General features: G+C 46.0%; 1 protein-coding gene across 4 annotated transcripts in view; it reads left to right on the top strand.

Moving 5' to 3' along the window:
* Window positions 1-22506, top strand: part of wdr4 (WD repeat domain 4) — a 103566-nt gene that overhangs the window by 15202 nt on the left and 65858 nt on the right. For 2 of the 4 annotated variants that reach the window (XM_037280663.1, XM_037280661.1), the window contains exons 2-6: window positions 2795-2863; window positions 3041-3178; window positions 3257-3413; window positions 10685-10797; window positions 10872-10932. In XM_037280663.1, the coding sequence (XP_037136558.1) occupies window positions 2795-2863; window positions 3041-3178; window positions 3257-3413; window positions 10685-10797; window positions 10872-10932 (538 nt within the window). The remainder of the gene's footprint in view (window positions 1-2794; window positions 2864-3040; window positions 3179-3256; window positions 3414-10684; window positions 10798-10871; window positions 10933-22506) is intronic. The other 2 variants (XM_037280662.1, XM_037280664.1) reach the window with 2 other exon arrangements.

The raw sequence follows: 22506 nt of genomic DNA, 5'->3' as shown, positions 1-22506 counted from the left end.
GCCAACATGTACTGTGGAATACTGAAGCAGAGCATGATCCCCTCCCTCCGTAAACTGGGCCGCGGAGAACTATTCCAACACGACAACGACCCCAAACACACCTCCGAGACGACCACTGCCTTCCTAAAGAAGCTGAGGGTGAAGGTGATGGACTGGCCACGCATGTCCCCAGACCAAAACCCTATTGAACATCTGTGGGGGATCCTCAAATGGAAGGTGGAGGAGCGCAAGGTCTCCAACATCCACCAGCTCTGTGATATCATCATGGAAAAGTGGAAGAGGATTCCAGCGGCGACCTGTGAAGCTCTGGTGAACTGCATGCCGAAAAGGGTTACGGCAGTGCTGGAAAATAATGGTGGCCACACAAAATATTGACATTTGGGTCCAATTTTGACATTTTCAGTTGGGGTGTACTCACTTTTGTTGCCAGCATTTTATTCATTCATTGTTGTATTTTGAGTTACCGTATTTTCCGCCCTAAAAGGCGCACCGGATTATAAGGCCCTTCAATGAACGGCCCATTTTAAAACTTTGTCCATATATAAGGTGCACCGGATTATAAGGCGCATAAAATAGAAGCTATACTGCAACCAACTGAGGTTGACTAGGGTTGCGGTATGCATCCACTAGCCAATAACCAATGTATGTCTGTAAACAATCGCGTTTCTCAAACGATCTCCTATAAAATGATCGGAACTGACTAAAGTTCGATCTAACGCATTGGTACTACTTACCTATGTTTCCCTTCCATATCGATCCGTAGATTTACTCGAAACATTAACAGAGCAGCCTATTTTGACATGAAATAGCCTGGTACGTATAGCAGCTATCGTTATAGCATTAGCCATCCGCAAAGTCCCACGAGCCTCAGCTCGCAATCTCCCATGAGCCTCAGCAAAGTGTAAACAATCGCGTTTCTCAAACGATCTCCTATAAAATGATCGGATCTGACTAAAGTTCGATCCAACGCATTGGTACTACTTACCTATGTTTCCCTTCCATATCGATCCGTAGATTTACTCAAACATTAACAGAGCAGCCTATTTTCACATGAAATAGCCTGGTACGTATAGCAGCTATCGTTATAGCATTAGCCATCCGCAAAGTCCCACGAGCCTCAGCTGGCAATCTCCCATGAGCCTCAGCAAAGTGTAAACAATCGCGTTTCTCAAACGATCTCCTATAAAATGATCGGATCTGACTAAAGTTCGATCTAACGCATTGGTACTGCTTACCTATGTTTCCCTTCCATATCGATCCGTAGATTTACTCAAAACATTAACAGAGCAGCCTATTTTGACATGAAATAGCCTGGTACGTATAGCAGCTATCGTTATAGCATTAGCCATCCGTAAAGTCCCACGAGCCTCAGCTCGCAATCTCCCATGAGCCTCAGCAAAGTGAAACAATCGCGTTTCTCAAACGATCTCCTATAAAATGATCAGAACTGACTAAAGTTCGATCTAACACATTGGTACTGCTTACCTATGTTTCCCTTCCATATCAATCCGTAAATTTACTCAAAACATTAACGGAGCAGCCTATTTTGAAATGAAATAGCCTCGCGGGTACAACAGCTATGACTACAGTTGCCGTAATGTTGGGAAGCGATGCGACCTTGTAATTTACTGGTCGTACTAAAACGTACTGAAACATTTTGGCAGAGCACTGTGTACAACCAGTATGGATCAACAAATTCATCAATTGATCCATATATAAGGCGCACTGGACTATAAGGCGCACTGTCGGCTTTTGAGAAAATTTTAGGTTTTTAGGTGCGCCTTTTAGGGTGGAAAATACGGTGCTTTGAAGTAACAATAAATTTACTTTGCTCTCCAAGCTCTACAGTGACTACTTAACATTGGATCAAAGTGTCATTTCTTCAGTGTTGTCCCATGACAAGATATAATTAAAACATTGCAGAAATGAGATGGGTGTACTCACTTTTGTGAGATACTGTTCATTGGCTTCCGGTACATTTAAGATGCGACTTCAAGGTTCTTCTTTTAACCTATAAATCACTGCATGGCTTAGCGCCTTCGTATCTCATCGACCTAGTTGTTCCTTATGTTCTGTCCCGTAACCTCCACTCGCAAAACGCTAGTCTTTTTGTGACCCCGAAGGCCGAAAAGAAGTCTGCAGCATAGCATTTTCTATTTGGGCTCCAGAGCTTTGGAATGCCCTACCGATAGATATCAGAACTGCTACGTCAGTAGAAACATTTAAGACAGGATTAAATTCAATCAAAATAAAGACATTTTTATGCCATGTCCTTTAATTAACCTGTGGTGGCCAATTTGTCTGGAGTCTGTGTTTTCGTTCCACTCTGGAGTTGCCCACAGTGAGAGGTGCCGAACGAGTGTGGGCATGCTTATTGCCCCCTGGCTGGGTGCGTTGGGGTTCACCTCGGTGAACGAGAGGGTACCCTCACTTCGCCTCCGGGTGGGGGGAGGCGGGTCCTGACTGTTGTTTGTGTCTATGCACCAAACTGTAGCTTAGAGTACCCACTCTCGGCTCTCACCTGTTGAATTGTATTCAAACTACCGTATTTTCCGCACCATAACGCGCTTTGGTTTGAAAGGCGCAGACTCAATTGAGGGGTCTATTTTGTATTTAATCCACACTTAGGGCGCACGGCATTATAGGGTGCATGCATACCATGACTTACGTTAAACAAAAAAAAAAAACGTCACGGGAGCAAGACAGTGAGTTCAGTTTTAATTAATACTCATAAAATTGTTCATTTGATAAGTATTCCAGAATTCATTTCAAATATGTTTTTTTTTTTTTGCAGAGAGCCATTTGTATTTGACTGTAGCACTGCCAAGAAAAAAGAAAATGATCCAAAGGCTTGCATCAATAGGTAAAATAGACAACTAATGCAAACTAAACATGTAAAGGTGAATAGAATTCTAACAATTATGTAGCTCTAAATACTGAAATACTCCTAGATTAATTCCATATGCATGTGATAAACCATATCTCTAAATACAGAAGACATTTTGTAATCATTTCTTTTTTCTGTCATCTACCACATCAGCCTTGGAGGTCCTAGTGGAAGTGACATAATAGTTTCCTTTGTTATCTCACCATCTGGAAAACTGGTGGCACTAATTGATGACTCTAAACGACTGGTCCTGTTTAAGAATGAGCATTCTTGGCAATGGGCCAGCACCAGGTAAAATTTAGATCATACCTTCCATTACCGGCCATTTACTCTGTTGAAACTTATTCAAGGCATATGTTTATTTTGCAGATGGTTGGTGAGGAGGGGCACGTCCTTGGTGTTTAACAGGGCAGAAGACGAGGTCCTTGTGGCTGATAAATCGGGTGACGTTTATTCCTTTTCGGTGATGCAACCGGAGAAAGAAGGCGAGCTAAAGATGGGCCACCTATCCATGATCCTAGCTGTTGTAAGCATATATCATTAGCAGTCACAGGCCTCTATTTTATCAAAACTGATTTGTACTTGTTTAACCTTTAACGGGGTTAGTCTCATTGAGGTTAAGAACTTCTTTTCCAAGAGAAACCTGGCCAAAGACAGACAGCAGCAAAATACACAGTTACAGAAGTTAAGAGAGACAAGATCTAGTTTACAGAGCACAAAATTTTGGATTTAGCCATCAATAAATTGCTCAAACAGTCAAGCTAAAACAACGACAATCTATATAAATGTCATGGGACAATCCCGCATATTGTGTAGGAGTGACCCTCACCACGACAAGTAGGAAGTTTAGAGACAAAAGGACACGGCCACCCAAGGCAAGACACTGGCCAGGAGAGATGAAACCACAGTGAGTTGGTCGGATCTCTGTTTTTCCATCCCCAACCTGAGCCTTTTATTACATGAATTATAACAATATTATCAATACAAGAATCAATATGACATGACATACAAGAGGACTTCAATCCTGTTTTCACAACATGTTTGTTTGTTCTTTGGTTCTGTCCCTGGCCTGTGTATTTCAGCAGGGCGGCCAGGTTATCCTGACCTGGTGTTTCTTCCTGGAACTGTTGTTCGTGTGCTATTCTCTGAACTAAAGTAAGATGAGTACATTAACACAGGATATACAAAATTATATGTAGTTGTATAAACCTCTAAAGAAGACATGATTGAAACATTACATTTGATAATATGGTTATATACGTGTATATATATAATTGTCTTCTCAATAAACTGTTTCCATGTCCTTCAATTTATATTTATAAGCATTTAATAAATCAGTTCCTAAAATTTTAAGTCGTTTTGTTGGTGAGCCTGCCCACCGTCTGTTGTCTTTCGGGTTAAAGTAACGCCACCGTCTGGTCTGTTGATTGCCGCTTCTGTCCTGGACCGTGTCCGCTACTTGTTTTGCGTTTTCTCGTTTTCAGTGCGCCCGTCTCCTCTTTTATTTCTTCTCGTGTTGTCTCCCATCCACCGCGCAGCTCCGCTCGCACTTATCTGTTCCCTCTCCCTCGAACTACCAGCGACATTAGCCAGCTTGCCAACAGCCAGCTGGCCAAACCACCACCGGACCCTAGTGCCTCCCGGCTCTGAGCCTGTGGCCGCTTGCTCTGGACTCGGGTGAGTGCTCTCGTGTGTTTGTGGTGGTAGTTGTGCCCGAACTGGCCCGCTGCATCCCTCCACACCAACAACAACAGCTTTGACCCAGCTCTCTGGCCATTCGGCTAGGGATCTTGGGGGGAGCCTCCACTCCCTGCAAGCTCGCCAGCCGTGACTCAGCTGTGTGCCACCATGGCACACTGGTGCCTGCCGTTCGTGCGGGTACAGTCGAGGTCGACCAACACCACTCACTGCACCAACATCACCACCCGGTCCACTGCTGCTTCCACAAATCTCACTGCTTTAAGCTAACCAGCTACTAGCCACTGCTAACATACTACCTGGACCACTCTCAGCTGCTGTCACGTCTCATCTCCTCCGTGGACTATCACCTCTACTACTCCAGGCTCCTACTCCACCAACTTCTCGCTCACTCATCTACACTGCTGCTGATCTTCACCGTCTCAACAATAACCACCGTCTCCCTGCTGCTGCTGCTTCCGCTGCCAGCAAAACTGGGATCCTTCGCCGTCGCCGCTACATCCACCGTGGCGCTGGACTGTCTTTTAACTGACACGTCCCCAACGGCTCACCCATCCCCTCTTTCTGGACTACCCCCCTAACCCTAACCCCCCCCCCCCCTACTTGCTACTGGACAATAACTTGGATCTGCTTCTTCACTGTGAAACATGGCAACAGCCCCTGGATTTCTTCGCTCTTAACCAAGCCACTCCCTCCAACTACAATTACATCGACAAACCCCGGCTACCTGGGCGAGGTTGTGGTATTGCGGTCCTCCATAACCAGTCCCTACCTACTGAACTGAACCTCAACTTCCCATCTATTTCATCCTTTTGAAAACCCTGATTATAAGACGACCCCCTCTTTTTCAAGACTGAAGTCTTTTTTCAAACTTCAGTCTTGAAAAAGAGGGGGTCGTCTTATAATCAGGGTCGTCTTATATTCGGGCCAATACGGTATACTACCGCTGTTCTCATCTACCGTCCCCCAAAGTCACACCCGTCTTTTCTTTCTGAACTCTTAAAACTCCTCACCTCACTCTGTCTCCTCCCGCCTCCTACTCACCGGTGACTTTAACATTCACATCGACCTCTGGCGTCCGACTTCCTCTCTCTTCTGGATTGCTTCCATCTCACCCAGGACATTAACTTGCAATCCACACCAAAGCTCACACCCTGGACATAGTCTGCTGCTCTTCCGTCCCACTCGTATCTAACCCCCGTCCTCTCGCCTTCCCACAGTCTGATCATCTCTGCATCGTCTTCTCCGCCCCTCTACCCTCGCCTCATAATCCCACAAAACGCACCCTCTCCTCCCGCAACATCAAGACAGTAAACCCATTCACTCGCTGCCAGCTCATATACTCTGCCCTTCCCTCTTACCCCACCCCCTCTTTCCCTGATGACCTCGCCATCATGCTCAACAACGTCCTCTCTGACTCCTTTGACTCCCTAGCCCCCTGGAAATCTTCCTCTGTCTCATTCACCAACTCTGCACCCTGGTACACCCCGGAACTCCGCTCCATGAAGCAAACTGGCCGTCAACTTGAATGCCTCTACAAAAGAACCCGTCTCACCGTCCATGCTGAAGCCTTCAAACAACACATCTGCCGTGATTCTCTTCTTGCTGCCAAATCCGCTCACTTCTCATCCCTCAATAACGGCACCAACCGGAACCCCCGTATCCTGTTCTCCACCGTCAACAAATTGCTCCAGCCACCGGCCACCAGCCCACCCTCCTCACCCGCCCTCTGTATCTCTTTCCTTCTCAGCTTTAAGAACAAAATCGCCGAAATCAACAGTTCTCTGACGGCCAACATCAGAAACTCCTCCTCCCCCACCTCCCCCCACCTCCCCTGCTCCCCCTTCCTGACCTCCCGCCCTTCCCCTCTCTCACTGCCTTCTCCTCTGTCGACTCCTCCCACATCCGGCCATCATCACCGTGTTAGGGTGGCGCTCACTCTAACTTATTTTGCAAGAACCACACGGGAGACAGTATGCCCTTTGAAACACCTGCAGGTGGAGAGTCATTCGTCGCTGTGCGTACAGCGATGATCAAATGAGGTCCGACTCAGGCCTCTTGCAGGAGCATTTTTATTGAGAGAAACAGAGTGGGGGTGAGAGTGGACAGGATGGGGTTGAAGCCCCTGGCCAACTTTGATTGCTTCCTCTGCAGCTAGTCAATCAGTTCAAAAGATCTTAGCACTTTGTTCTACTACTTTTGTTAAGACAGGACAAGCTAGGTTAATTATTACAGGTTACATTCCAACATAATCATACGATCAAGATAATCTGTAAACCCTAACACACCGCATCTAAGACAACCACCTGCTCTCTCGACCCCCTTCCAACGAACCTAACTAAAGCCTGCCTCCCTGTTCTCCTCCCTCACCTCAACACCTTTTTTAATCAGTCTCTATCCCTCGGCCACTCTCCCACTGTCTATAAACTTGCCGCCATCACCCCCATCCTCAAAAAGCCCACCCTGGACCCAGTCAACCTCTCCAACTACCGTCCTATCTCCAAAACCCTGAAACACATCGTCTCCGCCCAACTCCACACCCGTCTCCAGTCCAACAACCTCTACAAACACTTCCAGTCAAGATTCCGGCCAATTCACAGCACCGAACCCGCTCTTGTTAAAGTCACCAATGATCTCCTTATTTCCGCAGACTCCGGTGCCCTCAGCATCCTGCTCCTCGTCGACCTTAGCGCAGCCTTTGGCACTGTGAACCACTCCATCCTTCTTCAAAGGCTGCGCCAACTGTGTTGAGGGCACTGCACTCGACTGGCTCACCTCCTACCTCACCAACAAGTACCAGTTCATCTCTCTCTCCGGCCACACATCCATCCGCTCCCAAGTCACGCAGGGGGTTCCTCAAGGCTCAGTTCCCGGCCCCCTCCTATTCATCTGCTACCTCTTCCCCCATGGTTATGTCGTCCACACACTCAACCTGGACTTCCACTGTTACGCTGATGACACCCAGATCTACATACACACCACACCCACCCGAAACCCTCCCCTCACCCACCTTGAAACCTGCTTCGTGACAATAAAAACATGGCAGACCCACAACTTTCTCAAACTCAACCGTGACAAAACAGAGCTCGTCCTCATAGGCACTAAATCCTCCCTCAATAAAACTGGACCCATCTCACTCACCATTGACTCCTTGATCATCACTCCCTCCCCTCTGTCACACAACCTCAGCTTTATCCTAGACCCCACCTTCTCCTTCCACCCACGTTAGCTCCGTTGTCAAGACCTCCTACTTCCACCTCTGCCGCATCGCCAAAATCCGACACTGCCTCTCTCTCCCTGCCGCTGAATCCCTCATCCATGCCTTGATCTCCTCCCGACTTGACTATTGCAACTCTTCTCACTGGCATCATTGCTCACTAACTCCATGAATTTCAATTAGTCCACAACTCTGCTGCCCGCCTCCTTACCCACACCCGATCCCGTGAACACATCACTCCCATTCTCCACTCTCGCCATGGCTCCCCATCAAACAGCGCATCATCTTCAAGATACTCTGATGAACTCGCACCACTCATAGAGTCTCAGAGACATCACTGGGCAATAATATATAAAGTCAAATTCCTTCTTTGGCATGCACAAACTTGACCAATAAAGCTGATTCTGATACGCCTCCTCACCTTCAAAGCCCTTCACCACCTGGCCCTCCCATACCTATCCGACCTCCTCATCCCCCATCGCCCCACCCGTCCCCTCCGATCCTCCACTACTTCACGCCTGACAGTCCCAAAATCCAAACTCAAATCCTTCTGTGACAGAGCCTTCTCCCGCACAGCACCCCGACTCTGGAACTCTTTCCCTCAATCTGTCTGCGACTCACCCTTCCTCCCCATATTTAAGTCCTGTCTAAAAACATACCTCTTTTCCCAAGCCTACGACCTCCCCTGCCCATAACCGGTGTCCTGTTTCTAACTTTATCCTACTGTCTCGCTCCCGTCCCCCCCGTACGTCCTCACCTTGTTTCCCTGTAAGCGTCTTTGGGTCCTTGAAAAGAGCTATATAAATTGAATGAATTATTATTATTATTATTATTATTCGCCAAACCAACCCGTGAATACAACTCACAATGATGGGTCAGAGCTTTACAATTTGTGATTAAACTCGGGGATGCATGATAAATCGTATTAGCTAATCAGCTAATCAAATCAAACTGATAAAATAAGCACAGCCATGCAATTATGATGATCACGGTAGTCTAAAACCAGCTCAGTGGCCTACTGGCAGAGTGTCCGCCCCTGAGACTGGAAGGTTGTGGGTTCAAACCCTGACCGGGTCATACCAAAGACTATAAAAATGGGACCCATTGCCTCCCTGCTTGGCACTCAGCATTAACAGTTGGAATTGAGGGGTTAGATCACCAAATGATTCCCGAGCGCGGCACCGCTGCTGCTCACTGCTCCCCTTTCCCCCAGGGGATGGATCAAAATCGCACGGGGATGGGTTAAATGCAGAGGACAAATTTCACCACACCCAGATGTGTGTGTGACGATCATTGGGACTTTAACTTAAAACAGGTAAAGTTTGAGTGACAAGATGCTTTTTTACAATAAAAGAAAAACAGCCCTGTTTCTACAATAATACCCCAATTTTAGCCTCATCTTTTTTCTTTTTTTTCAAGCCGCACATTTAAAATTGGGTACTATCTCTCGCTCTTTATATAGCTGACGTGTCTTGCGCATCCGTTCTGCGCATCTGTAATGGCGGCCTCCGTGTGATATCCGGTTTGCGATGGAGATTAAAAAACAAACAATATTTGACAATAACACACCATCAAGGATTGCACCATCGCATCAAACGATGTGTCGTCAATTATGAATTTTACTGACTGTGTTGGGCAGGATCGCTGAATGCGATGCGCGATTGACAACAAACAAGAAGAAAGGTGTGATTTCAAGTTTTATTTCGAGGGAGATTTTCTTCAAAAATTGTTGTACCCATGCATAATGCGCACCCCAGATTTTAGTAAAATCATTAAATTCATCGATCAAATTCCTCGTCCTTTGTCAACAACGCCGCGCGTGCGCCCTGACGTCAGCCTCGTCGTTATTCCACAGATCTAGTATATAACTATATTGTAGCGTTAACAAAGTACAAGGAAAGACGTGGGTTTGGTAAACAGCTCATTATTTAACAAAACAAACTTCCAGGCGTGTGGCGGCGTGGACTTCCAGCCACGGAGGTGGAAGAGAGATCCATAGAATAGGACCAGGCTTGCGTAAAAGCCATGACCAAGCCCCATCCACCGTCCCCGGACAGCCACCCGGCCGAGCGCCGGCCCTCGACTTCCATCCACGGAGGTGAAAGAGAGCTCCGTAGAGTAGGACCGGGCGTGCGTAAAAGCCATAATAGTTTTTCAAACCTTCTGTGTCACTCCAAATCATTAAATCCTTCAAACTCTTCATCCTCCGTGTCACTTAGAAACAAAGCCGCTAATGATGCTGGTAGTACGTGGGGCCCTTTGTCATCCCGTGATCGAATCTTTGCCCTTTATGTAAACAACCGCCGCGCCACTGACATCACTTGAAATTCAAATTACAGTAATCCCTTGCTACATCGCGGTTTGCTTATCGCGGTTTCACTTTTTTTTCATTTTTTTTTAATATTGAAAATTTGTGAAAAAATTCACATATGTCGCTCCTCAGTATAAGTCGCCCCCCCACCCAAACTATGAAAAGAAACGCGACTTATAGTCCGAAAATTACGGTAGTTAAAAAAAAAAAAAAGAAAGCCAAGTCCGCTCTTTGCCCCGCCTCAGAAATGTGTCAAAGCTACACCCCACCAGACCAATTGCGTACTAGCGATTGCCAGGATCCTTGCCAGGATAACTATAGGCAATGTGAAATTAAGAACAATTGTTTTTATAAAAATGAAAAGAAAAATAGTTAATTTGATCTATTTTTGCATCTTGTTTAATAAAACCTTTACTTCAGGGCCATGGGATGAATCTGCAAAAAATTGCGCCTCAAAATTAGGAAGTTGCTCCTCAAATGAATTGATCTGCTAAGCTGCTTCGCTGAGAAAAAACAAATATTTCAAGCCTTGCGAGTAGTCTGTAACACATATTCTATTTTTTTCATTCAGACTGTGTCACTTGATGATAAGTATATCATCACCTCTGACCGGGATGAAAAAATAAGAGTGAGTCACCGCTGTTCTCCGTACAACATCCAGTCCTTCTGCCTAGGGCACAAAGAGTAAGTAATACAATTGTTATTTTTGTGTTCCTTTCAGGTAATTATACATTTCATTCATTGTTATATTCTCTTAGGTTTGTCAGCTCACTACTGGTTCCTTCAGGTGATCGGCACTGGTTGTTGTCAGGATCAGGGGTATGTTTGTAATTTTTGAAATGGGATTGACTGTGTAGATAGAATATTAATCGTGTGGTAGAAATAGGCAATACCACAGCTCGCAAAGCTCTTGACACCCTGTCAAACCTGCACTTTTTGTTAAAGTGACCGGCTTCCCATTAAAGGGTTCGGTAAGCCGGGGTGAAGGGACTCGTCCGTCTCTGACCACCTGAGTTAAATTAATTCTAAAAGAATCAATATAATCTCTTTATGACGCCAATCCCTCTGAAGTCAAACGACGCTCGTGCTGAGTAACTTAAATTTGAGACACGTTGTCAGAATAACCGCGCCATAATGATGGCTCCCTTCGGTTGTTTGATGCTTTTGTTATATTTTGGATATTTTTAGATGTCTTTGTTAAGACCTCAGGGATTCGTTGATCTAGCACACACTTGCCCTAGTTGTGCCGAAGTAACTATTTATATGGGTCTGCTCTACTTTGTTGCTGAAGTAGCGAGCCTACACGTCTTTATTCGATGAAGGGTCGAATTAATGGAAGTATGACAATAATAGTATTTGAGAAGAAATTAGATACCTTAATCATTAATTCTAAAACTGTATAGAAACTCCTAACTGTTGAAATGCTTCAAACAACTCAATTATTTAAACGAATGATATTTTCACACGAATCAAATATTTAAGCGAAATAAAATTATCCTTCAAATAGTTTTGAAGGCAATTTAATGCATCAATTGTCCGAGTTAGATTCAAACGCGGCCCGACAAGTACAGGACGGGCCCGCAACCAACGAACAATTGAATGGATTTGAATCCAACAGTAATCCGACTAGTCTAATTTAAACACATTCGTTGTATTACTTAATTGAAGTAAATATTGAAATGAATTAAATATTTAACGGGATTAAATTATCCTTCAAATAATTTTGAAGGCAATTTAATGCGTCAATTGTCCGAGTTAGATTTGAACGCGGCCCGAGAAGTACAGGACGGGCCCGCAACCAACGAACAATTGAATAGATTTGAATCCAACAATAATCCGACTAGTCTAATTTAAACGCAATTAATCTTATTTATCACGGTCCGATTTTATACCATAATAATTACCTGTAACCGAATCGAATTGTCAAATCAAATACAAACGGTCGATTGCATATACCATACAAATTAACGCACAACAAATTAAAACATTATACAAGCCACATTTATTGAAAAAGTATGAAATAGAATTACAAATCTTAATTCCCCCAACAACTTGAACAATTTCACTCACTGATACCTGTACAAATAAAATCATTCAGTCCTTTTGATTATAAAACATAAATCAGTAAAGTAGGAAAAGGTAGCTACAAGTTGTATGCTATTTTTGGTGGAAATAAAGTCGAGTGATCAGTTCGCTTTTATTTCTAAAATTCAAATTTGGGTAATACACTGCTCAAAAAAATTAAAGGAACAGTTTTTTATCAGGGTATGGCATGAATTCAATTACAATTTTCTGATAAAGTTTTGGTCAGGTACGTGGTAGAGGGGGTTGTTAATCAGTTTCAGCTGCCTTGGTGTTGATGGAATTAACAACAGGTGCACTAGAGGGGCAACAATGAGATGGTCCCCAAGACAGGACTGGTTTTGCAGGTGGAGGCCATTTCAAGTTCCTCCCTCTTGATCTTTTTTTAACTGTTTTTCCTCAAGTGTTGGCTTTAGCAAGAGTCATTATCACAACTGGGAGCATGAGGCGATTTCTTAACCCTCCTGAAGTTGCGGAGATTGTCCAACTCCTCCAGGATGGCACATCCATGCGTGCTGTTGCAAGAAGATTTGATGTGTCTCCCAGTACAATCTCCAGAGCATGGAGGAGATTCCAGGAGACAGGCAGTTACTCTAGGAGAGCTGGACTGGTCCGTAGAGGATCCTCATCCCATCAGCAGGACCGCTATCTGCTGCTTTGTGCAAGGAGGAACAGGTTGAGCACTGCCCGAGCCCTACAGAATGACCGCCAGCAGGCTACTGGTGTGAATGTCTCTGCCCAAACAGTCAGAAACAGACTTCACGAGGGTGGCCTCAGGGCACGACGTCCTGTAGTGTGCCCTGTGCTCACTGCTCAGCACTGTGGAGCTCGATTGGCATTTGCCATAGAACACCAGAATTGGCAAGTCCGCCACTGGCTTTTCACAGATGAGAGCAGGTTTACCTTGAGTACCTGTGATAGACGCGAAAGGGTCTGGAGAAGCCAAGGAGAGCGCTATGCTGCCTGCAACATCATCCAGCATGACTGGTTCGGTGGTGGGTCAGTGATGGTCTGGGGAGGCATTTCCATGGAGGGACGAACAGACCTCTACAGGCTAGAGAACGGCAGTCTGACTGCCATTAGGTATTGGGATGAAATCCTTGCACCCATGGTCAGACCCTACGCTGGTGCAGTAGGTCCTGGGTTCCTCTTGATCCACGACAATGCCCGGCCTCATCTGGCAAGAGTATGCAGACAGTATCTGGAGGATGAAGGAATTGACACAATTGAATGGCCCTCACGATCACCTGATCTAAACCCAATAGAACACCTCTGGGACATAATGTTTCGGTCCATCAGACGCCGCCAGGTTGCTCCTCAGACTTTACAGGAGCTCACTGATGCCCTTAGACAGATCTGGGAGGACATCCCACAAGACACCCTCCGTCGTCTCATTAGGAGCATGCTGCGACGTTGTCAAGCATGCATACAAGCACATGGGGGCCACACAAGATATTGAAAATAATTTTGAGTTCCAGAAATTGAATTTAGGCAAAATGGACGAGCCTGCCACATCATTTTTTCACTTTGATTTTTGGGGTGTCTATATACTGAGCCCTCTGTAGGCTGAAAACTTTTATTTCCATCAAAAGATGTGGCATCCTTTTGTTCCTGAGACATTAAACTGTCCATATCAGTAAAGATATCCCCAAAAAGAAAATTCACCATTGAAATCTGATGTGTTTTCAAAGTGTTCCTTTAATTTTTTTGAGCAGTGTAGGTTGGCCTCGAGGGGACCGGCGTTCACCCCCACGGCTGTCCTTCCCCCGGCTTAAACATGGAAAAATCTGTTCCCCTCACCTAGTTCCTTGTGAAATGTCGTCAAGTCCAATTCTTTGAGTAAATCCAAGTTAATCCAAGCAAGCGATCTTGGGTCTTACGCTAAGATTTCTGAGGCTGGAAAGAGTCTTGGAACTCTTGCGGGCTTCTTCACGTATTAATGCTCTTTGGGAGAGAGAAGCCCCGCAGTTGTCTGCGGTGGCTTTTTTATAGGCCTCTCTGCCCCCCCCCTCTTACTGGCATCTATACTTCGCATAGCATAGGATTGCACAATCTCAGTTGATCTCAAAGTCAAAGTCTGCTTTATTGTCAATTTCTTCACATGCCAAGACACACAAAGAGATCGAAATTACGTTCCCACTATCCCACGGTGACAAGACATAGTACACAATATACTAGGGGTGTAAATCGCGGGTTTTGTCACGATACGATATCATATCGATACAAAGAAACACGATACGATATTTGCCGATATCTTAAAGCCTGCTGTGATTCATTCACGATACATCACGATATAGTGCTCCACGATCGATATAGAACAATATCCTGATTTATAACAATTCATACGCAAAATCAACAAGGTACTGCAAACTCTTTATTTAGGAAATTACAAGAGTATTGTAGTATACAAAGTGCTTATTTTAACACTGAACTTTATCAAATTCCTATAATTTCCTCGTCTTCTTGGACACTCGCCATAGCACCAGCCCAGGAGCCGCGTAGTTGTCGGCTCCCCTTTCACGTGCCTGCTCTGCTCACAACACAACACGCCGCGCACTGCTCCCGGAAAGAGGAAGCAAGCAACAATGAACTGGATTTCAAAATAAAGTCGCGTCTAATGTCCGAGGTCAAAAACGGGCGATATAGATCGATGTTTACGTTTAGCATCGATGCCAACAAATCGTAGAGCATTATATCGATTAATCGATGTGTATCGATGAATCGTTACACCCCTACAATATACATACAAGTAAACAACACAAAAAATAAAAACAAGAAGGCAAAAACAATGAATAAATAAGAGTGAGGAATAAATAATAAATAAGCAAATAACAATAAATAATAAAATAAAAGGAGCAAAAATGGAGCAAGTGTGCATACAGCAGACAGTGAGAATATAGCGCAAAAGTACAGGACGCTACGCAGAAGGGGGGAGAGAGTTCAGGATCCTAACAGCCTGGAGTATGAAGCTGTTGGTGAGTCTGGTGGTGCGGGAGCGCAGGCTCCTGTACCTCTTCCCAGAGGGCAGAAGATCAAACAAAGAGTGAGCGGGGTGACTCACATCACTCACAATCGTGGTCGCCTTGCGGGTGAGATGGGAGGTGTAAATGTCCTTCAGGGAGGGGAGTGAAGCGCCAATAATCTTACCAGCCGTGTTCACTATGCGCTGCAGGGCCTTCATTTTGTATTCAGTGCAGCTACCACCCCAAACAGCGATACAATTGGAGAGGACGCTCTCAATGGTGCCACGGTAGAATGTAGTCATGACCGCCGGAGGAGCACTTGCTCGCCTGAGTTTCCGCAGGAAGTACAGGCGCCGCTGAGCTTTCTTCGCCAGTGAGGGTTGCGCAATCCCCTTCTGCCTCTCAGCTGGGAACCACTGCTGGTTCAGCGTCCTTGCTTTGGATTGCTCAATACAGGTTTTCCCCACATTGCGCAAGCCTGCTGCCACCCTGGCAGCTGTTTCCGCTCTTTCATTTTTCCCATGAACTATTTTCCACCAAAAATACAGCCAACACCCCGGTGAGCCCCCCTTTCCTTTTAAATCATTCAAAACACTTTTCATGAAAATAAAACTTCAATGTTACATGTCAATAAAACATAAAATCATGAATCCTTGACTATACTGATTAAAACATCTCAAAACATTTGAATCAACCTTTTTGAATATTTCTTATTGAATTAAAACATCTCAAAACATTTGAATCAACCTTAATGAATATTTCTTACTGATTAAAACATCTCAAAACATTTGAATCAACCTTTTTGAATATTTCTTATTAAAACATCTCAAAACATGTACCTCAACCTTTTTGAAAATTTCTTAACACACCACCATAGTAGCTAATGGTAGTGGGCACCTTGGTACAATTATGTGATAATATTGCTTTAAGCTGTTACTGAATATATGTAGCCAAGCAAAGAAATGAAATCAAAATCCAAACATTTGTGCTTCCATGTGTGACTCAGAACCGACCCCGTGCTATTCTATTTATCCATATGTTTGCTAGTTCAGCTTGTTTTGCTCGACTGCCCCTTCTGGTCTCATGTAAAGGTTTCGCACCATCTCTTGGAAAGATTTGGAATTTCAGCAATGCCAATTTACCCAATAATTCTCTACTCACATTTTGCACCACCTGCTGCTAAAATTTGGAATTTCAGCTATGCCGATTTATTCCTGGGAACAATCCAGTACTCACATTTTGCAGCATCTGTATTCCCCATACACCATGTTACTTGACACTCTAGAGCAGCGTTCCCCAACCTTTTTTGTGACACGGTTAGGTGTCGAACAAATTTTACTGAAGGAGGGGGGGATGACGTCATTGCCTCCCCAGTCATGAACCTCACCGCACGACACATATATATATACACACAGTCAAACCTCGGTTTTCGACCACAATCCGTTCCAGAAGGTGATTCGAGAAGTGAATCGGTCGAATTCCGAATCTATTTTTCCCATTACAAATGATGGAAAAAAATTTAATCCCTTCCAAGACTTAAAAAACCCCACCTTTTTTAAGCATTTTTTCATTTGCGCATTTTTGTCCGATCGCGCAACTCCAGCGCACCGCCGAACGAGCAACCGTAGCGTGCCGCCGACCGCGCAACTGCACCGCGCTGGTCGCATTATTGTGACAGAGCCGTCGCTGAAATTTAGAAAATATTTTTAAAGTCCTGATGTACTTTCCAAAATGTAAGTGGACAGTGCGCAGGGAGCTTAATTTGGTTCGATCGCGCAACGGCAGCGCACCGGGCGTTCAGTCGCATTGCTTTAAGAGCGAGCATCTTTGTGTTTTAGGATGGCTTTACTGCTCCCACTTGCTTTTCTTGGAGGCATAGTTAGAGGTTAATACAATCCTCAAAGTAACGAAAATACAATAACGAACGGAGTCAGTTGGCATCTGGGCCGCGCGGTCGGGTTTTCTTGGGTCCTTTCAGCTCATCTCGCGAGGTTCGACCTCCGAATCTTGTTCGAGAACTGAAGCTGTGTATCGGCGACGCGCTACGGTTGTGTGTTAGGCGGTGCGCTGCAGTTGCCCGATTGGACAAAAATGCGCAAATGAAAAAATACTTAAAGTCGTTTTTTGGGGGGCTTGGAACGGATTAATTTTCTTTCCATTACTTGTAATGGGAAAATATGATTCGGAATTCGAACGATTCACTTATCGAACAGACTTCTGGACTGGATTGTGTTCGAAAACCAAGGCTCCACTGTATATACAGTGCCTTGCGAAAGTATTCAGCCCCCTTGAAACTTTCAACATTTCGCCACATTTCAGGCTTCAAACATAAAGATATAAAATTTTAATTTGTTGTCAAGAATCAACAACAAGTGGGACACAATCGTGAAGTGGAACGAAATTTATTGGATAATTTAAACTTTTTTTAATAAATAAAAAACTGAAAAGTGGGGCGTGCAATATTATTCGTCCCCTTTACTTTCAGTGCAGCAAACTCACTCCAGAAGTTCAGTGAGGATCTTTGAATGATCCTAAATGACTGATGATGATAAATAGAATGCACCTGTGTGTAATCAAGTCTCCGTATAAATGCACCTGCTCTTTGATAGTCTCAGGGTTCTGTTTAAAGCGCAGAGAGAACCATGAAGACAAAGGAACACACCAGGCAGTTCCGAGATACTGTTGTGGAGAAGTTTAAAGCCGGATTTGGAGACAAAAAGATTTCCCAAGCTTTAAACATCTCAAGGAGCACTGTGCAAAGCAATTATATTGAAATGGAAGGAGTATCAGACCACTGCAAATCTACCAAGACCCGGCCGTCCCTCCAAACTTTCATCTCAAACAAGGAGAAGACTGATCAGAGATGCAGCCAAGAGGCCCATGATCACTCTGGATGAACTGCAGATAACTACAGCTGAGGTGGGAGAGTCTGTCCATAGGACAACAAACAGTCGTGCACTGCACAAATCTGGCCTTTATGGAAGAGTGGCAAGAAGAAAGCCATTTCTCAAAGATATCCATAAAAAGTCTCGTTTAAGGTTTGCCACAAGCCACCTGGGAGACACACCAAACATGTGGAAGAAGGTGCTCTGGTCAGATGAAACCAAAATCGAACGTTTTGGCCACAATGCAAAACGATATGTTTGGCGTAAAAGCAACACAGCTCATCACCCTGAACACACCATCCCCACTGTCAAACATGGTGGTGGCAGCATCATGGTTTGGGCCTGCTTTTCTTCAGCAGGGACAGGGAAGATGGCTAAAATTGATGGGAAGATGGATGGAGCCAAATACAGGACCATTCTGGAAGAAAACCTGTTGGAGTCTGCAAAAGACCTGCGACTGGGACGGAGATTTATCTTCCAACAGGACAATGATCGAAAACATAAAGCCAAATCTACAATGGAATGGTTCACAAATAGACGTATCCAGATGTTAGAATGGCCAAGTCAAAGTCCAGACCTGAATCCAATCGAGAATCTGTGGAAAGAGCTGAAGACTGCTGTTCACAAACGCTCTCCATCCAACCTCACTGAGCTCGAGCTGTTTTGCAAGGAAGAATGGGCAAGAATTCCAGCCTCTCGATGTGCAAAACTGATAGAGACATACCCCAAGCGACTTGCAGCTGTAATTGCAGCAAAAGGTGGCGCTACAAAGTATTAGCGCAAGGGGGCCGAATAATATTGCACGCCCCACTTTTCAGTTTTTTATTTGTTAAAAAAGTTTAAATTATCCAATAAATTTTGTTCCACTTCACGATTGTGTCCCACTTGTTGAATCTTGACAAAAAATTAAACTTTTATATCTATTTTTGAAGCCTGAAATGTCGCGAAATGTTGAAAGGTTCAAGGGGGCCGAATACTTTCGCAAGGCACTGTATATAGACAAACACAGGACTGTCTCAGAAAATTAGAATATTGTGATAAAGTTCTTTATTTTCTGTAATGCAATTAAAAAAACAAAAATGTCATGCATTCTGGATTCATTACAAATCAACTGAAATATTGCAAGCCTTTTATTATTTTAATATTGCTGATTGTGGCTTACAGTTTAAGAAAACTTAAAAATCCTATCTCAAAAAATTTGAATATTTCCAGCAATAATAAAATAATAAAAGGCTTGCAATATTTCAGTTGATTTGTAATGAATCCAGAATGTACGACATTTTTTTTTTTTTTGTATTGTTTTACAGAAAATAAAGAACTTTATCACAATATTCTAATTTTCTGAGTCAGTCCAGTACATACATATATAATCGCCTCCCCCCGGACCCCCGGTCGGCCCCCAGACCCCCGGCTACTTTTCAGTGTTTTTACAGATTTGCCATTCTCATCCCTGGAGTATAGTTCGACTGGTAAATCGAGGACTTTGTCTTTTGTCTTAGCTCCTTCTTCACTTAATAAGAAATGTATCCATCCATCCATCCATGCATCCATCCATCCATCCATCCATCCATCCATCCATCTTCCGCTTATCTGGGGTCGGGTTGCGGGGGCAGCAGCTTTAGGAGGGACTCCCAGACTTCCCTCTACCCAGCCACTTCATCCAGCTCATCCCGGGGGATCCCAAGACGTTCCCAGGCCAGCTGAGACATAGTCTCTCTCGCACGTCCTGGGTAGTCCACCGGGTCTCCTACCGGTGGGACATGCCTGGAACACCTCCCCAGGGAGGCATCCAGGAGGCATCCTAATGATGCCCGAGCCACCTCATCTGGCTCCTCTCAATGTGGAGGAGTCTCTACCGGATGACCGACCTTCTCACCTTATCTCTAAGGGAGAGCCGGACACCCTGCGGAGGAAACTCATTTCGGCCGCTTGTATCCTGGATCTCGTTATTTCGGTCACGACCCATAGCTCATCCCCGATCCGGAGAGGGCATTTCACCCTATTCCGACCGAGGACCATGGACTCGGATTTGGAGGTGCTGACCCTCATCCCGACCGCTTCACACTCGGCTGCGAACCGCTCCAGTGAGAGCTGTAGATCACGGCTTGAAGAAGCCAACAGCACAACGTCGTCTGCAAAAAGACGCAATGCTGAGGTCCCCAAACCGGACAACGCCTCGGCTGCGCCTAGAAATTCTGTCCATAAAAGTTATGAACAGAATCAGTGACAAAGGGCAGCCTTGGCGGAGTCCAACCCTCACTGAGAACGAATGCGACTTACTGCCGGAAATGCGGACCAAACTCTGACATAGGTGATACAGGGACCGAACCGCCCTTATCATTTGGCTCGGCAGCCTGTACTCCCAAAGCACCCTCCACAGAACTTCCCGAGGGACACAGTCAAATGCCTTCTCCAAGTCCACAAAACACATGTGGACTGGTTGAGCAAACTCCCATGCCCCCTCGAGGATGCTGTCGAAGGTGTAGAGCTGGTCCACTGTTCCACGGCCAGGACGAAAACTACACTGCTCCTCCTGAATCCGAGGTTTGACCTCCCGACGGACCCTCCTCTCCAGCACCCCTGAATAGACCTTACCAGGGAGGCTGAGGAGTGTGATTCCTCTGTAGTTGGAAAACACCCTCCGGTCTCCCTTCTTCAAGAGGGGAACCACCACCCCAGCCTGTCAATCCAGAGGTACCGTCCCTGATGTCCACGCGATGTTGCAGAGGCATGTGAACCAGGACAGCCCCACAACATCCAGAGCCTTTGAAAACTCCGGGTGGATCGCATCCACTCCGAGGAGTTTTTTAACTACCTCAGTGACTTCGACCCCAGAGATTGGAGAGTCCACCTCAGAGTCTCCAGGCCCTGCTTCCACAATGGAAGGTGTGTCAGTGGAATTGAGGAGGTTTTAAAAGTATTCTCCCCGCAGACTCAAGACGTCTCGAGTCGAGGTCAGCAGCACGCCATCTCCACTGTAAACAGTGTTGACGGCGCACTGCATCCCCCTCCTGAGACGCCGGATGGTGGACCAGAATCTCCTCGAAGCCATCCGGAAGTCATTCTCCATGGCCTCGCTAAAATCCTCCCACGCCCGGGTTTTTACCTCAGCAACCGCCGAAGCCGTGTTCCGCTTGGCCATCCGGTACCTGTCAGCTGCCTCTGGTGTCCCGCAGGCCAAAACGGCTCAATAGGACTCCTTCTTGAGCTTGCCGGCATCCCTTACCGCCGGTGTCCACCAGCGGGTTCGGGGATTGCCGCCACGACAGGCACCGACCACCTTACGGCCACAGCTCCGGTCTGCTGCCTCACCAATGGAGGCACGGAACATGGTCCACTCTGACTGAATGGCCCCCCGCCTCCCCCGGGATGTGGGAAAAGCTCTGCCGGAGGTGGGAGTTGAAGTTCTTCCTGACAGGGGATTCTGCTAGACGTTCCCAGCAGACCCTCACAGAGCGTTTGGGTCTGCCAGGTCGGACCGGCATCTTCCCCCACCATCGGCGCAACCCACTCCAGGTGGTGATCAGTTGACAGCTCCGCCCCTCTCTTCACCCGAGTGTCCAAAACATGCGTCCGCAAATCCAATGATTACAAAGTGGATCATCGAACTGCGGCCTAGGGTGTCCTGGTGCCAAGTGCACGCATGGACACCCTTATGTTTGAACATGGTGTTCATTATTGACAATCCGTGTCGAGCACAGAAGTCCAATAATAGAACACCGCTCGGGTTCAGATCGGGGGGGCCGTTCCTCCCAATTACGCCATTCCAGGTCTCACTGTCATTGCCCACGTGAGCATTGAAGTCACCCAGTAGAACAAAAGAGTCCCCAGAGGGAGCGCTCTCCAGCACTTCTTCTAAGGACCCCAAAAAGGGTGGGTACTCTGAGTTGCTGTTCGATGCATAGGCACAAACAAGAGTCAGGACCCGTCACCCAATGTGGGCAATAAGTATGCCCACACCTGCTTGACGCCTCTCACCGTGGGCAACTCCAGAGTGGAAGAGAGTCCACACCTCTCGAGAGGGCTTGTACCAGAGCCCAAACTATGTGTGGAGGCAAGTCCGACAATGTCTAGTCGGAACGTTTCTGCCTCACACACCAGCTCAGGCTCCTTTCCAGCCAGAGAGGTGACATTCCATGTCCCAAGAGCCAGCTTCTGCAGCCGGGGATCGGACCGCCTTTGGCCACCGCCCATCTCGCTTTGCACCCGACCGCTTTGGCCCCTCTTACAGGTGGTGAGCCCATGGGAAGGGGGACCCACGTTTTCTTTTCGGGCTGTGCCCGGCCACTAGGCGCTCGCCTTCGAGCCCCACCTCAAGGCCTGTCTCCAGAGGGGGGCCCCGGTTACCCGCGTCCGGGCGAGGGAAAACTAGGTCCATATATTGTATTCTTCCTTAGGGGTCTTCTGAGCCGTGCTTTGCCTGGCCCCTCACCTAGGACCCTTTTGCCATGGGTGATCCTACC

Source organism: Syngnathus acus, chromosome 21, assembly GCF_901709675.1.
Source record: "Syngnathus acus chromosome 21, fSynAcu1.2, whole genome shotgun sequence".
Taxonomy (NCBI): Eukaryota; Metazoa; Chordata; class Actinopteri; order Syngnathiformes; family Syngnathidae; genus Syngnathus; species Syngnathus acus.
This window is presented reverse-complemented; position numbering and strand designations above follow the sequence as displayed.